This window comes from Fusarium flagelliforme (genome assembly GCF_020744385.1).
Source record: "Fusarium flagelliforme strain FIESC 12 MPI-CAGE-AA-0113 chromosome Unknown B0J16scaffold_4, whole genome shotgun sequence".
In the NCBI taxonomy this organism is placed as follows: domain Eukaryota; kingdom Fungi; phylum Ascomycota; class Sordariomycetes; order Hypocreales; family Nectriaceae; genus Fusarium; species Fusarium flagelliforme.
Window position 1 is genome coordinate 4,155,074 of NW_025763506.1, and position 15,389 is coordinate 4,170,462.

The 15,389-nt window shown below is 49.6% G+C and overlaps 5 protein-coding genes across 5 annotated transcripts; 2 read left to right on the forward strand and 3 right to left on the reverse strand.

Annotated features, from left to right (window-relative positions):
* Positions 1-1,870: 1,870 nt before the first annotated feature.
* B0J16DRAFT_399780 (uncharacterized protein) lies at positions 1,871-3,262 on the forward strand (the record flags this gene model as incomplete). Its single annotated transcript, XM_046132464.1, has 1 exon — positions 1,871-3,262. The coding sequence occupies one exon, from the start codon at positions 1,871-1,873 to the stop codon at positions 3,260-3,262; it is 1,392 nt and encodes a 463-aa protein (XP_045983559.1).
* Positions 3,263-3,440: 178 nt separating this feature from the next.
* On the reverse strand, positions 3,441-5,739 carry B0J16DRAFT_287838 (uncharacterized protein). Its single transcript, XM_046124143.1, has 3 exons — positions 5,026-5,739; positions 4,378-4,974; positions 3,441-4,328 (listed from the first exon to the last, which is right to left on the reverse strand). The coding sequence occupies exons 1-3, from the start codon at positions 5,352-5,354 to the stop codon at positions 3,608-3,610; spliced, it is 1,647 nt and encodes a 548-aa protein (XP_045983560.1). The 5' UTR covers positions 5,355-5,739; the 3' UTR covers positions 3,441-3,607.
* Positions 5,740-6,542: 803 nt separating this feature from the next.
* B0J16DRAFT_144644 (uncharacterized protein) lies at positions 6,543-9,443 on the reverse strand. Its single transcript, XM_046121942.1, has 3 exons — positions 8,830-9,443; positions 8,560-8,763; positions 6,543-8,505 (listed from the first exon to the last, which is right to left on the reverse strand). The coding sequence occupies exons 1-3, from the start codon at positions 9,203-9,205 to the stop codon at positions 6,623-6,625; spliced, it is 2,463 nt and encodes an 820-aa protein (XP_045983561.1). The 5' UTR covers positions 9,206-9,443; the 3' UTR covers positions 6,543-6,622.
* A 735-nt stretch (positions 9,444-10,178) lies between these two features.
* B0J16DRAFT_342951 (ubiquitin-conjugating enzyme/RWD-like protein) lies at positions 10,179-11,883 on the reverse strand. Its single transcript, XM_046127948.1, has 3 exons — positions 11,370-11,883; positions 11,236-11,315; positions 10,179-11,174 (listed from the first exon to the last, which is right to left on the reverse strand). Exons 1-3 carry the CDS (start codon positions 11,394-11,396, stop codon positions 10,490-10,492), a joined length of 792 nt encoding a protein of 263 aa, XP_045983562.1. The 5' UTR covers positions 11,397-11,883; the 3' UTR covers positions 10,179-10,489.
* On the forward strand, positions 11,819-13,738 carry B0J16DRAFT_144662 (surface antigen-domain-containing protein). Its single transcript, XM_046121943.1, has 4 exons — positions 11,819-11,962; positions 12,018-12,137; positions 12,191-12,377; positions 12,428-13,738. Exons 1-4 carry the CDS (start codon positions 11,930-11,932, stop codon positions 13,651-13,653), a joined length of 1,566 nt encoding a protein of 521 aa, XP_045983563.1. The 5' UTR covers positions 11,819-11,929; the 3' UTR covers positions 13,654-13,738.
* The last annotated feature ends 1,651 nt before the right edge of the window (positions 13,739-15,389 follow it).

Here is a 15,389-nt window from a genome sequence, read left to right on the forward strand (position 1 = left end):
TGCTCTAAATTATCCAACGCTGTACTCGCTCGCTTGTAGTAAATTGATAAAGAAGTGTAGTTGTGATAGTCTTCCACAAAATAGTATAAGACCCTGATGCTGACCCCGTCATCCATAGCCGGCCTTCCCAGGCATAGGGCTTCCTCCTTTGCCCTTCCTTTTCGCTGGATCTCTTCTTCCATGACCTATTATTTCCCAACTCTTTATTCTCTATAGAGAGTATTTGAAATGTACCCGCTGGGGGCTTTGCGAATCTAGCCTCTAGTGGCCCTTCAGGGCTGTGGTCTGTTCGGGTGTGGCACCCTGTTTGGAGGGGAGTAGCGGGATTCATTCTCGACAGCAATCTCGAAGTCGACGTACTTCCCGGTAAAAGTACTCATCTCGTTGCTGAAGCAGAATTAGTAGTAGTCGACGAAATTGGCGGAGAAACCGAGACCATGCTGGCGGTCTGCTTAAGCAGAAAGCAACTTGATATGTTGCCTTTGCGGGTTCTGGAAGTGAGGTTTGGTGTGTTGGTATATGCCTCTTCCCTTTTGTCATAGCCTTGATTTATGTAGAATGTAGGTCTGTAGTCGGTCTGTCTGAGTTGCGTTGTCTCGCTTGGCTGGTCTTCGAGGTCTTGGTACGTTTGCTCTTGCCCTTGCAATATAGACTTCGCTTTTGTTACTGACTTTGACCGGATGCGCCTAATAAGTTGAGGTGCTGTTTTTTTGTCCCCCTTGCCCTTGAAGACGCACTCAGCCATCTTCTTCCATGGAGAAGATTTTACTTCTCAGAGGCCTTGAGTTCAGAGACCTTGAGGTCAGAGGTTTTGGGTGCTTTACTTCTGAACTTAGAGCAAAGCGCGATTCGCATTCTGGTATATCGCCATCGAAGACGTTGGTAGTAAATCAGTCGTTGACTCCTTCTACTACGTCGCTCGATGATTGTTGTCTTGAGGTCTGAGATACCACTCTGATATGTAGAAGATGTATTTGTCTTGCGTGTAGATTTATGAGTCTTTAGTAGAGAAGATAAAGTAGGTGTGTTGTTTGTGGAAGATGCAGTATGTGCGTCATGTTCTCGAAGACAGTCTTCCAAAGATCTTGAGAGAGGATGGTCGATAACTTCTTGTGGGAGATCAAGGTTCTCTGAGAATTTTGCTACGCGGACGTGCTCTGTAGAAGATTCCATTGTGTCGGATGTGGGTAGAGATATGTCGAGTAGATAGTGAGTTATCCAAGATTGTTTGGCAAGCGATGGGTATGAGCAAGATGTGTATAGCAAGCGATGGTATAACAAGAGATTTGTTTAGCAAGAGATGTGAAGAGGTTTGGGAAATGTTCTGGAGAGAAAGAAGGGCTGTCCTGGACGTGAATATATAGCCTGTTCAAAACTTTCTTTGAACAAACTTCATGTCGTCAGGTCGTGTCCTCTTTTCCAATAAAATACCAGTAGGTTTCGACGAGAGATGTTTAATAGGTCAATAGCCTTTATTAACTTGAACAATGACTCACAAAGGAGAACTTAATATATACGAAGTGAAGATACCAGAAGCTCTTCAAAGAACACGGACCATATGTTCGTGCGAATATCTTCACCAGTTCTTTGTTCTCAACCATTGTTCAAAGACCGACCAGCTAGACACTGTCTAGGATTACTATATAACTTGTAATAGTGACTGTCAATAAATATTTTCTTTTTCATCAACTTCTAAAGTTTCTTCACCCTCAAAACCTTCACTCGAGCCTGAACTTTGTACTGGTTACTTACTACACAGGCTTACGATAACATCGCTACTCATCTATATCATTAAGGTTAGTAAAACTCCCCTCATTCCTTTAAGCTTTTTCTTTTCATTTTTCTGCTAAACTCAACCCAAATCGCAATCATGGGTTTCTTTCCTAGCGGTCGTCAGCATTACCACGAGCCTCTCCCCCTTCGTCGACCAACCTTCATCGACAACCCCTCATCCTTCTCACAATGCAAGCGCAGTCATCTACCTTCTCCTCTCGACTTGACTGAGGACACCGAGGCAAAGGCTAAGCTGCCTGTGCTAAATTCGCAACTGTCCAGCCATACCTTCTGGCTGCAGGTGCTCGCCGAGTTCAGTGGCGTTGTTGGACCTGAGAGTGCTCGGGAATATAGTCCTTTGTCTTCTCCCGTCGAGCGTAGGTCTCTTGATGCCGATAGACAGTTGGATAGTGAAATCCAACCTTCTGAGCAAGGATATATTCTCGTGTCTCCTTTAAGTGTGCTTGGGTCGGCCGATTCAACCTTCTGCGTATCGCCTCTGGATGAGCATGATACTGCACACACTGGCCTTCTTGGTGAGTATGGGATTGTTCATGCTTCCCCTAGTACAGTGAGCGAGGATTGGTCTGCTATCGCTCAACCTACCTCAGAAGATCCCATGTCCGCCGGCGGAGTCAGCGTCTGGTCTAACCCCTTCTCAGATGAGTATGAGGACAATTCTCTCGACTCCCCAGTTGATCCGGCTTTCGAATCAGCTTTGGAAGAACTCAACTCCATCTCTCCTGATATCTCTTCACTCGATGAACCATTCGTATCAGCCGAGCATGAGGACAATTCTCTTGACGTCTCTCCAATTTCGCCGTCCTTCTTGTCAGCTCTAGAGGAGCTCAATTCCATGTCTCCTGGCATCTCTTCACTCGATGAACCATTTGCATCAGCCGAGGAAGAGCTTGGCCCATCGTCAAACCCCTTCTCACCTAACTATGAGTACACTCCTTCCCCTGACATCTCCCCAGTTCATCGTTGGACAATAGTGACTCAAGCTTGGAGCCCTGTGCCTGAGCAGGACCCTGTTAACCATTTCTCTGATGATTCTAGCGATGGTGGTCTCGAGATCCAGCATGTACGACAACGGATACCACACCCACTCGTTGTGACGCCGGAGGTTTCTTCTACGAATGATGGTGTCAACACCGTCGGATACGTAGCATATCCTCCTCGACCATTTCTGTCACGGAGTGCTGGTGGTGGCTATGGATACATCACCGATTCGGCTCTTCCGGCAAGTCGTTATGGAACATTTGGTACTCAGGCTCCTTCAACCCCTCGATCGCCGTGGGTTGAAGAGAACGAGACTTACATGCTACTCCGCGCTCATACCATGGACGAGCATCTTGACGGCGGATGTAGCGCCTGGGACGACGTTTTCTTCATTTTTATGTCGTTGCTCTTCTTTGCTGTCTCCGGTATCTATGTGTTCATGCTGCTTTCGGTCCTGCAGCATATGGTGGCAAGTGGTAGATGGTAGGTGGTAAGTGGCGGAAAGAGAACAACATTTAGAGCACCAGTTTTGGCGCGGTGCCCTAGAATGCAGAGTTGGGCATAGGTAAGTATAGGACAAGGCCTTCCTCGGGTAGATTGTAGGTTATGTTTCCCCCGGTAGAGGTTGGCCATTGAGATAGGTAGTCTGCTGGCAGACAACCAGATTTGAGAATAAAAAAAGTTGGATGAAATAAATACTACCATTAAATGTGATATGCAACTATAAACCCAGGACATCAAGCTCTTAAGTGATGCCTTTCCAAATCCCATGCTAAAAACAGCAACATCAAATGCGCCCAACACCATACTTTCATCAAACATCATGCATCGCTTACTCCTGCTTATCCCTATCATCTTCATCCTCATCCTCCTCAGCACCCCAATCCTTGAAGCCTTGGCCCTGAAGCCAGCTAACACCCTTTCGCCAGTTTGTTTCGCGGATTGCCTGCGCATCCTTCTCGTAGACAACACCAGTGACCATAAGAGCCAGCATAAAGACCCAGACATCACCACCCTTCATGCTCTTCCACCAGCGTCGCTTGACACCAACCTTCCAGAGGCTGTCGACGCTGGTGCGAGCGCTGTACAGGAACATTCCGCGACCGTTCTTTCGCTCGATAAAGGCCCAGAGACCAGCGAAGAAACCGCCGAGGAAGACGCGCTGTGTTGCTAGAACGTGGCGGGGTAGCCATTGTTGGAAGAAGCAGAGTGAAGCCCAGGCGGTGGAGAGGGCACCGGTTGCGAAAGTGGACATGCGTAGAGCCTTGGTGATAATTTGCTGCAGAGTTGCCAAGGGGCTGTGGTAGAGGCTGGAGAACTTGGGAATGACGGTGAGCGCGGAGAAGACTGCGACAAAGAATCGAGCAAATGGTGGGAAGGATTGAAGCCAGAAAGTCAGATATGTTCGAGCGCATGATGGGTCGCCGGGGTGAAGTGTTGCGCATGAAAGCGATGTGATGAGTGGGTGAGCTCGAGATGTCAAAGGTCCAATAACACTGATACTAGGAGGAAGAACCTCCTTTCCAGGGAACAAAGTCGGTGAGACGTAGGCACTAGAAATAAGTCAGTAATGGGTCTTTCTTCACGGATTTGTGTACTTACGGCCAGTTGAGGCGTGCCATTTGGGCCAAGCTATCAACAATCTCAGAAGTCTGAGGCCACTTAAGACCTTGCGGCCAATCCTGAGGTCGCGGGTGTAGATAAGCCGATGAGCTATTGAAGAACAAGTCTCCAATCTTAGGGAAACAATCCCTGTCAAAGACAGCAGCGTGAAGAAGCTGTCCAAAAGCGAAAGGTTGCAGCATCCAGCTACCGAACCACCAAGGTCGCTCCCTCTTAAGACCGTTCTTCTTGCCCCAGATAAGACCATCAGCCTCACAGAAGTTCCAGCCAAACTCCAGGGCACGGAAGATAGTGTAAATGGCGATGGTTACTCGCATCTTCTGGGCTGGGTAGATACCCAGAGCCAGACCAGCGAATGAGGCACCGATGGCGGGCGCGGATGGTGATGTCAGCATCGCTGCAGTTCGGGGATTGCGCGAGCGGAAAGGCTCGACTTGGGGGTCGAGAAGATGCACGCGCAGTCGAGTAAAGAAGCGGAAAAGAATTCTGTAAAGGAGAAGAATGGTAGATAGAGAGATGGATAATCTCAAGGCTGGAGACTTGTAGAAGGGCTTCTTTTGCCCACTCTTGTTGGCTCTATCAAATGTATTAGCGGTGTATATCGAATCTCATCGGTAAGTTACTCACTCCTCCTTGCCCATTCTCTTCGCGACAGCGTCCCATCCCTTCATACCCAGAAACGTCATCACAAACACTCGCAGCGCATGACGAATCGTCCTAGCATTATAATCATCGCCTCCCTTCGGGGGCTTCAGCGCCTTCTCCACGCGGTTCGGTGTAGGCGTCGATTTGCGAAGCACGCGCGAGCGTGAGATAACGTATTTATGTAGAGCAGCATATTCGTGAGCTGAAATGGTGTAACGCAGCGTGTTTCGAAGAACGGGGTCGTTCGTAGCAGCGGATGATCTAGAAGATCGCGAGCTCGAGGCATCGCTAGAAGACATGGAGTAATCCATGATATGGTATTGGTAAGGAGCGGATGTGGTGTTGTTATTATTATCGTCGGTTAAGGATCGTGTAGTGTAGTTTATCGGTTGCTTCGCGATGGCGTGTGCGCGGTTCCACGAGCTGAGCTCCAGCGGCGCATTCGAGCAATAGCCATCAAGTACGTTGAAAAGACAATAATAATCAAAAAATCTAGACTCGAGTTGTGCAGCGAAATAGCTGAGGGTCCAGATCGATGCACTCACATCTGTTATCAATGACGGAGGGAGAGATGGAAACAGGAGGGTGAAATCACAAGAACCTGGAAATGAGCAAGACGACGTAAAGTGGAGATTCAAGACCTCGGCTTCTGGGCTTAGCCCACTACAGGCGCATGGATAACAAGACCCTGCTGAGATTGTCCCAGTTAATTAAAGTCATGCTCTATTGGCGAATAGACATTCAAGATACTGCCCTTATGGGTCAATGAACAGGGGTTCCCCGCCCTCGGATAGCTGATTGACTGCTATTCTTCAGCCAAGACCATCACCATCACATGAAAGAACGACTTTCCAACTTCTCGGTCCAGCTAGTTCAACCCAAGGTCCCAAAGAGGGTTCTAACCCGATAGAACTAGACCGTTAAAGCATAGCCAAGCGTTGCATCGTCATGGAGTTGCACACACTTCACAAGCCCAAGTAGGTAATCTGGGGTATCAAGCCATTCTCAAAGATGCTACCTAATATCATCTTATCTCCCAAATCGAGAGACACAGCGACGCATACTCCATTCGATGCCCTAACTACCTTTTTAAACTTCCGAAATCACTCATCATTCATCATAACCCTCCATCCTAATCATGTCCTCAACCGTGATGCCAGGACGAGTGAGAGTGAACCACCATGTGAGCCCTGGCATGCATGTAGAATCATTAAAATACTTTTTGTTTCTTCTTTTCTTTTGCCTTCCTTTCCGTACCCCAAAGTCCCAGTCATTAAAAACATTCCTCGCTTCAAAGGCCCTAATGATGACATGTCCCCAAACGCCGTTCATCAACCAAAGGTCTCCCAAGCGCATCGCATCGTATTGCCGCACGACAGCCTTGCCAAAGGATTCCTCAAGTATGACATGTTTGCAATGAGAGTAGTCAGAGCGCACTCGCGTACCCAAGGCTCTGATAAGTATGTGTACAGTCACGTAACTAGCAGCGGAGATGATGTGATGTTTCATCATTTTCCACATAAACCCATAATATCATCCGTCAAATCGAAAAGAAAACGCAGCATTAACCAAGTTGCTTTCAAGGATATGCTGCTTGGGTTGTCGTTTGCGAGTTCGTGAGGGGAGCCCAAGTCCGGGTAAGAGTTGGGCTCTCTGAAGGTCCGAAAGGAAGGATCTCCTCCTGCCAACCAAGAGCACCCCAAGGGCCGATGTAGTTGCGCGGCTCTGGGGTGGAGAGCTGGTTGGAGACGATCTCCCATTGTGGGATCTGTTGGCTCTTAACCATCTGAACAATCCGGAATCGGCGTCGCTCTCTCTCAGCCACTGTGTCCTTGACAGCGCGGAATACTGCATCTGCATTGGGCCATGCGTTTCCTTTGTTGGTTGCGTTCTCCAACAACGCCTTGAGTGTCTCGAAGGGGAGGTTGAGAAGAACACGAGAAAGAACCGCATTGAGTGGTGTTCGCTGTTGAGATGCGCCCGAGGCGTCGGAACCTGGCGACATCTTGCCTTCGGTCAGAGAAAGGTCACCAAACTGGATACCCGAAATTTGCTGAGAGCGACGTCCTTTGCCAAGATGCACCGAAGTTCCCCTAGCGATGGGTGGGGGCGAAAGCTTGCGGGTCGTGGCGTTGCTAGTCAGGGCAGCTTGGGGTAGGCGAGCGCAGTTCGATGGGTCGGTAACTGAGGTGTCAATCTTGAAGTTAGGGTGAAGGTTGTTGGCAATGAAAGAAATAATCTCGTTCAGGATGGCTCGAGATCCATCACCATACTTGAATACATCATAGGAACCTTCATCCCGATGACCCTCCAGAGCAAACTCTAGAGCCTTCTCTACTGTCTGCAAGTTCAGGAGCTGAATGGCGAGCTCACATCCACGTCGAGTGACTGGGTCCCAGTGAAGGAGATGTCCAGAGGCAGCATATCCAAGGGCAAAGTCGAATCGCTCCATGAGTGAGCCAGCGTCAGTTGCAGCACTCTGCTTCGGGTCACCGTGAGATGGGTCGAACAGAGGTAGTCCATAGAGGCGCTGGATGGCAAAGTAGAACGATTCCGACTGGATCCACTTGCTGTCTGTCTCGAGAACAACAGCAGGAAGGGATGTCATGCCGGTGTTGGGGCGAGAAAGCCCCTTTGACATGGCGTTCGCGAGCTCGGAACTGCGGGCGAAGATAATTCGATGACCAGGCATATGAATTGGAGCTCGTTTGTTGGTATACTGGAGTTCCAGAACACAGTCCGCAAACTCAGGCGCTCCGAATTGGCGTCGGAAGTATTCAACAAGTCCTTCAGCGTCATCCATAGGAGACATCATGTGGGGAGGAGGACCGGCGTTGGACATCATTGGAGGGTAATCAGGACCTCCGAACATTCTGCCGGGGTGGTTTGGCGACTGGGTATCCTCCACTGGGCCCGAAACACCATTTCGCACTGGGGCTGAAGCGAATTGGCCATAAACGCTGACATCATCTGGAGGACCGGATGCCTGTGAATCGTGATAGCTGTGCGGAGTAGGAGGTCCAAAGTTGTTGCCAAATGGGGGGAACGAATCCATCGGTCCATACGCCATCGTAGGTCTTCCGTAGTTATCGAAAGTGGTTACAGGAACATGTTCCGCGCCGTAACCCATCATGGGGAATCCGTTGGTACCAGGGGCCATGTAGGGAGGTTGGCCATTGGGCACTGGCATACCAGGAGGAGGGGCGATGCCTCCAGACAGAGGAGCTGGAGATGAGCTTGTCGAACCATGGAAAGCACCGAAATGAATGCTTCCATTGCTGGGATGCGGCTGATGAAGGGGCGGACCGTTAGGCATCGGGGGTCGAGGGCCACGCATATCGCCGTTCGCAGTTGGTCCCAAGGGTCGGCCAGAAGGCGTGAAAGCGGGAGGCAGTTGGTATCGACCCGATGGGACAGCGGATGGGGGTCGAGTCTTGTTCATCTTTGGAAGATGCTGGTTGTCTAGATTTGAGTTGTGAGTATTGGGATACTCTTCATAAAATCGAGGCGCCTCACCAGCCTGAGCTTTGCTTTCACCCTTGCCCGCGATGCCGTTTGGCTTTTCGTTCATTTCAGCAGGGACCTTGTCGGACGTTTGAGCTCCAGCAGCAGTTTGGTTCTTGGTGGTGGAATGATCGGCGTGGTCTGAGACTGCAGAGTTTTTGTGGGTGTCTTCGTTCGCGCTGGTGGTAGCCTGCTTGGGGACAGCTGCGACTGTGGCTGGGTAGCTTTGCGTCAGTATAGAGTTCCACGTTTGGGTTTTGTCGATGCAATTTTTATTCGTACCAGAAGAATTGTGCGATTTGGCTGGCTCAGCAGTGTCATTCTTAACCTTGGAGTGGCTATCCGCCTTGGTCTTGGTTACTTCCTTCTCAGCCTTGGGAGCTGAAGTCGAGACTGGGCTGGAAACTGAGCTAGCTGCCGCAGCAGAAGCTACAGACTCAGCATTCTTGACCTCATTACCATTGGTGAGCTTCAATTCGGAGGCCAAAGTCGCATCAGGTTCCTGGGTCGTGGCAGAGGCAGCACTGGCCCGAGCAGCGGCAGCAGCCTGACGCTTCACATAAGGCAGTGGAATAGCAGGGACGACAGAGGGCTTGGAGGAGTGAGCAAGCTTGCTCCCTCCAGGTCGACGAGGCTTCGTGTTGCCGTTGGGCGCCATCTCATGGGTGGGATCGTTTGCGGTTCGGCGGGGAAGTTATCGACCAACAGGGAGGGGAGGTGGGCAATGGCAATGGCCCAGACCTCGACGGCGGATTCGGAGGGAGGGAAGCTCTACGGATCTAGAGGAAGAGGCATGGAGAGCAATCGTGGTCGAGGTAGTCGAGAAGCCCTGCGGTCGGATATGGGCTTGAAAACGTGGCCGTGGATCGGAGGCGAACTGGCGATACACTAGAAATGAGGGTCCGGGTCTGCAGCTGTTTTTGTGCGGAGAGCAGGAGCTCAACCAGGAGCAAAATGTATTGGATGAAAGGTGGGTATCTTCAATGAGGGTGATTAAGGAATGAGGGTAAGAGTATCAAGACTTCAACAGAGCCTTGCGCGATGGAAGGGTGATGGGGATGGTTAGAATTATGACCTGAAGGATGATGATGTCGAGAGGTCGAATTGGTTGAACGTGCTGTGCTTCCAACGGCTTCTAAAGATGGAGAACAGTCGCAAGGTATTGGATTGGGGCTTTCGTCACAATTTTTCTTGAAGCCTCCCCGCAGGTAGATCCACTAAGGTTTAGGGGCCTAGCGGTAGTGGGATTAGCGCGGTAAACAGCCTCCCGGTCCACTCCCGTCACTGACCAAGGGGTAGCAAAAAGTCTCGAGACTGAGACTGGGATGACAGAAATATTAGATTCGTGAGTCACTCAAGTATAACTTAATTATTTCGTCTGTTATGTTGATCTCAAAGTTTTCTGTGACCGCAGCAAACAGCCTGGGCTTGAGCATCCTTAGATGGATACTGTACAGTCATCAACAAGCAGCAGCAGCCATCCATCCGGCTTCCGATGTCCCTCATCAGCAGCAAAAGTTTCATTTGTGTCGATCTTGATAGGCTGAACCGCAAGTTTGCCCGCGGATCGTACATGTCGGCTGCCTTCAACATAGCTGCCTGCTGCATTATGCTTCTAATTGACTCAAGTCTGGTGACTCGACACTTGTTCATCCCTTGCATCAAAGCTTAATCTGAGAACGCATGTCTTGCATTAAGTCTACACGCTGTATTAAATATTGCTATCTAATCACTGCTCTAATCCTGCCGCTCGCGGAGCAGATCGTCAGCACTGAAACATCGAAGCATTTGCTGAACATGCCCTGAACGCCTTACTGAGACGCGAGTTTGCAGGTAATGTTTGGTTTGTTGAACCAAGTTGCGCCCGCCAGCCCGCCATTGAAGAAAATCCCGAAGAGTTGCGTAGAAACATAAACTCCCTTCCCATTAATATACCCTCAAATTACTCGTCGCCACTTATGATCCTTGCGACAAGGACGTAGAGGAAGATGGCGGCACCGGCACAAAACAGTTTGTTACGGAATATAAACCCGGCGCCCGCATCTCTTTGTTGGTTGACAACATCAACAACGGCTTGTGTTTGATGTCCGCTTGTCCCAGCAATACCCAACTGAGGTCGACAGGATCCGTTGTTATCAGCATCTAATCGGTTACCGGTAACAGGGTCAACCTTGTTCTTGGTCATCCACTCCCAGTTCTCAACATCGACCTCGGGCCACTCTCCTCGGAACTTGGCACCGCCGTCGCCAGCCTTGATATTGCCCTTTTGAGGGTTGCTCTTCAGATGTGAGCCGTTGCCAGTTGAATTCCACCAGCGCGATCGAGCAGCAAGATATTTTCGTTCGGCAGCTGTGCTGGAAACGGATCCAGTTGTCATCTCTTCACTTGTCATGAATGAGAGTAGTCCGATCAGAATAGTAGAGACTTCCCATGCTGGGTTGAAGGACTTGGGATGAAAATCGGAGATTGACAGACATAGGCGCGTCGATGGCTGGAATCGGCCGGAGGGGGTGTGCATGCGGATGGCGGGAGGAGCGAATGGGTAGTTCGGGGGGAACATGAGGGTACCCCAGTACTGGCCGCCATGGTAAGGAGTGTTCTCAGGACCAGTGATAATATAGTGCCATCTAGTAATAATGTCAGTAAAGTTGACTCGCGATCAAGAGATTCGGCCGTGACGTAACATACTCCAGGATGTTAGACTCAGATGGGTGAGCAACGATATAAGGAGGGGGGTTCTCTGAGATGGTTTTGTACTCGCGTGTCAACTAGAAGCGAGGATCAGTACGGCGCATTGGATTAACAGGATCAATAATACATACACGCTTGGTGGCGGCTTTGCTGGCCATACTGACGATCGTCAAGTGTTGGGCGTAGAGAGGTCAAAGAGAATCGGACAGATTGCGGGTCGCGTGAGTCGCAAGACGTCGAAAGAAGATCTAGTCTAAAGGAGAGATCGTCGTCTAGAGAATGAAAGTGAAAAAGAAAAAAGAGAGCGCCTTTTCTGAATGCTCCAAGCCTTTGAGATGTTATGTATGCTACACGGGTGATGCGAAGACGAAACGGAGTTGAGAATGGATGAATAGAGAGGAACCCAGGGAGCGACGTATCCTAGGCGCTGGGGTCCCGTTAGGTCCGGATAGTGTTTGTGGCTGTGCATCACATGCTGCTATGACGAAGTTTATCAGGGACAGGAACCAAAGCGAAAAGAGGTAAGCGCCACAATCCAAGACGAGCCACAGGATTAACAGGGTCGGAGCTCGGAGAGTACGTACCGAATCGTTAATTGGAAGCTGCCCGGGGTCCAACCTGAGTGGTTCGACACTTCAAAACGGCATCGTGAGGGCTTGCAGATAACATCTCGGTTCGTTGGGCTGCAAAAATGGCTGCACTTCCTGGCTCGACTGGGGGTCCTGTAATTATACTCCAATTGCAAACTTTGTAGGAGCGAATTGTCTAACATGCAATAGGCTATGGACCCTTTCAGCAAGCTTCATTCCGACACCGGTTCTTTGCTGCACGAGGCAGAGTCGAGGCCTGAATTTCAACAAACACAAGATGAAGCTAAACAACGGCGTATGGCGCGGGTGGTATGTACTCCGAGACATACATAGTTTCCTGGATCAGAGCTAACTTGGTTTAGATCAATGATCAGCAATTGGCGCCCATGACCGTTAACGAGCTTCGAGTTCATGGTGCGGTCAATACACGAATGGAATTCCTCGACCCCATTTTCCACCCACTTGTTGCCGATAAAAACAACGAAAACTCGACCGTTGGCGGTGTTGTAGACCAGCTTCGTATTGTCAGCAACAAGCTCGACGGTCTTCGTATGTTTATTCGATAACTTCACCGCAACACCAAACTAACCGACTTACAGAAATCTTCCAACCTCAACCCGAAGTCTTCCTTACATCCGCACAGCAGACAGACCCCTCCACCTCCCCCACCGACGTCAACATCGATATCCGAGTCAAGGAGCTTTCACGATTCAAGCTTCAAACTGGTACCGACGTCGGCAATGGAGAAGGATCTGCCTACGGTTCGCTGCTATGGCGAAACATGTTTGGTGGTGCTGAGATGCTGGAGTTGAATGCCAAGGCTGGTACACGCACACGCTCGGCTTACAGCGCCAACCTGACAGCGCCTGTCTTCAGCAACCCTGATATGAGGATATCACTGGAGGGTCTGGCTTCAGCTGCTGAGAAGCCATGGGCATCGCATGAAGAAGTTCTCAAGGGTGGAACACTGCGTTTCTCTTGGCTTAATGAACAGCGTGACAAGCAGTCCGTTGAGTACTCGGGTATCTGGCGTCAAATTACCGGTCTGGCTGAGGGTGCCAGCCCAACTGTGCGAGCAGATGCTGGTGACTCTATCAAGAGCGCCATTAAACACACATTCCTCCGAGAGAGACGTGATAACCCTCAGCTCCCTCAGAGTGGTTACATGGTTCGATCCGGTCTTGAGGTCGCTGGACTTGGTCCTCTTGCTGGTGATGTTGCTTTCTCCAAGGGTGAGATTGAGGTTGGCGGTGCTGCCCCTATTCCCCTTCCTGGTGTCAGTGGACGAACAGGCATTTCCATCGGTGGTGGATTGAGGTTAGGCCTGCTTTGCCCTCTGCCTCTCGGATATGAGTTTGGTAGCAAGCTTCGCTCCACTCGCATCAACGACCGCTTCCAGCTTGGAGGACCTACCGATGTCCGTGGCTTCAAGCTCGGTGGTCTCGGCCCTCATGACGGTGTCGACTCTGTCGGAGGTGATGTCTTCGCTGCTGGCAGTGTTAACATGCTTCTTCCTGTCCCCTACAAGGGCCCTGACTCCGGCCTCCGATTCCAGCTTTTCGCCAACGGTGGTCGTCTCGTTGCCCTCAAGGACCCCAAGAAATCCTCTTCCCAGGAGATGTCCGGATCCGATGTTCGAAATGGTTTAGTAAACGCAGTTGGAGAAGTCTTCAACGGTGTTCCCAGCGTTGCTGCTGGTGCTGGTCTGGTGTATGCGCACCCCGTTGCGCGATTTGAGTTGAACTTCAGCTTGCCTTTGGCTCTAAGGAAGGGAGAGGCTTCCACCAAGGGACTGCAGGTTGGTGTAGGAATCAACTTTCTGTAAATAAAAATATAGATATCCATGTGGCTTGAAATCCCGCTCTAGCAATTCATACCCTTGTTCTTGGAGAATGACTACGCTGGTAGTCTGCGAATGCCCTCATGAGTGTATCCCGGTATGATAAGAAGTCGATAACATGCGCCATTATGTGCAGTTTTGAAACCTTATTGCACGGCCTCTGTCCTATATGTACTGAAATAACTTACTATGCCTTTAAGGAGAGGTACAGTGGAATTCTGCCTAGAACCTAGGAACTTTCAGGAAATTGCGAACCTAAAACCTCTTTCAACCACTGCGCCACTCTCCTTTTTGCTCCCAGGTTCGAAAATCAGAAATTACAAAAAAGATCCCATGTCTGCCTAGGTACCCATTATAAACTGAAATAACTTGCTGTACCTTCAAGGAGAGTGGTGCAGTGGAATACGTCCTAGAACCTATAACTCTCTCTCTATCCGAACCTAAAACTCCTTTCAACCAATGCGCCACTCTCCTTTTTGCCAGTGCAAGCCATGAGTTCGAAAATGAGAAATTACAAAAAACCGATAAGATGTCTGCCTAGGTCTTATATAGCCAAATAGCCTACCATATCCTCAAGGAGAGTGGTGCAGTGGAATCCGTCCTAGAACCTAGGGAACTCTTTGAAATTGCGAACCTAAAACTTCTATCACCCACTGCCCACTCTCCTTTTTGTCATTTTTAGCCGGGGGTTCGAAAAAAAAGAATACGAATGCCGTAACACTTTTTTATTTCCAAAAGTTTGCGAGTCTTTGTCCTAGTGGACTTGACTTGACCTAGAAAGACATATACGACTTGCCCAACAGAGTCTTGACGGAATCCTATGCGGAAGCTCTTCTTTTCCGGGCTGCCGAGTTCACTTATTAACAGTGTGACGACTACGAATGTGACCTCATCGAGGGAAAGGTATTGTAGGATCGTGGTCGCCCTCATAAGGTTTTTTAACATCCATCATGGGATGTTCTGTTCGGCGTTACTATGATGCTCTCAAGTTTTACATCGAGATAACCCAAATTGTTGATGTGCAAGGATACAGCGGTTCTCTTCCTAAACTCTGTGTACAAATCGTAGAGTCCGATCTCGACATCTCAGGAGTGTGCACTTTGTCCACCCTTTATCCAAGACACTACACTTTCACAATAGGCTATTACTTCGACACACCACAAGCCAACATGCAACGCCAGGACACTTCCAATTTTCTACAGCCTGGTCCGGCACAAATAGCACTTTGTGAATTTCTCAAATAGTGAGAAGGTCAGTTGAAAACTTCGAGTAGATCCAACATCGTTCATGAGTGACATCCATGCGGTAGTCAGTTACCCTACAACCTCGCGACCAGCGCTACGGTAGTGAGATGAAATTGTGACTAAGATTAAGCCTCATATCTTGCTCATATCATTGTTGCTTCTGTGCGGGAAACAATGTACGAGGACATAACCGTGTCTCACATCATTGTTTGCCCTGAATGTTTGCGCTTGCCTGATCGGCGTCATGCAGATGGGAACAAAGCAAGGCTTTAACCCTACCGTCAAATAATCGCCGAAAGTATCATTTGGTAGTGAACACGTAATTCAGCTCATAAGGCTCTCATAAAGCAAGGGCATTTCGCCATAAGATCTGCATCTCGTGCAGCATATACAGCCCTTCAATGCCGGTCCCCGTCCGCTCCCGTAGGTCGCCGTGTTGTGGGGCCCGGTACTCCGGAGACTTTTTACGGTTGATAA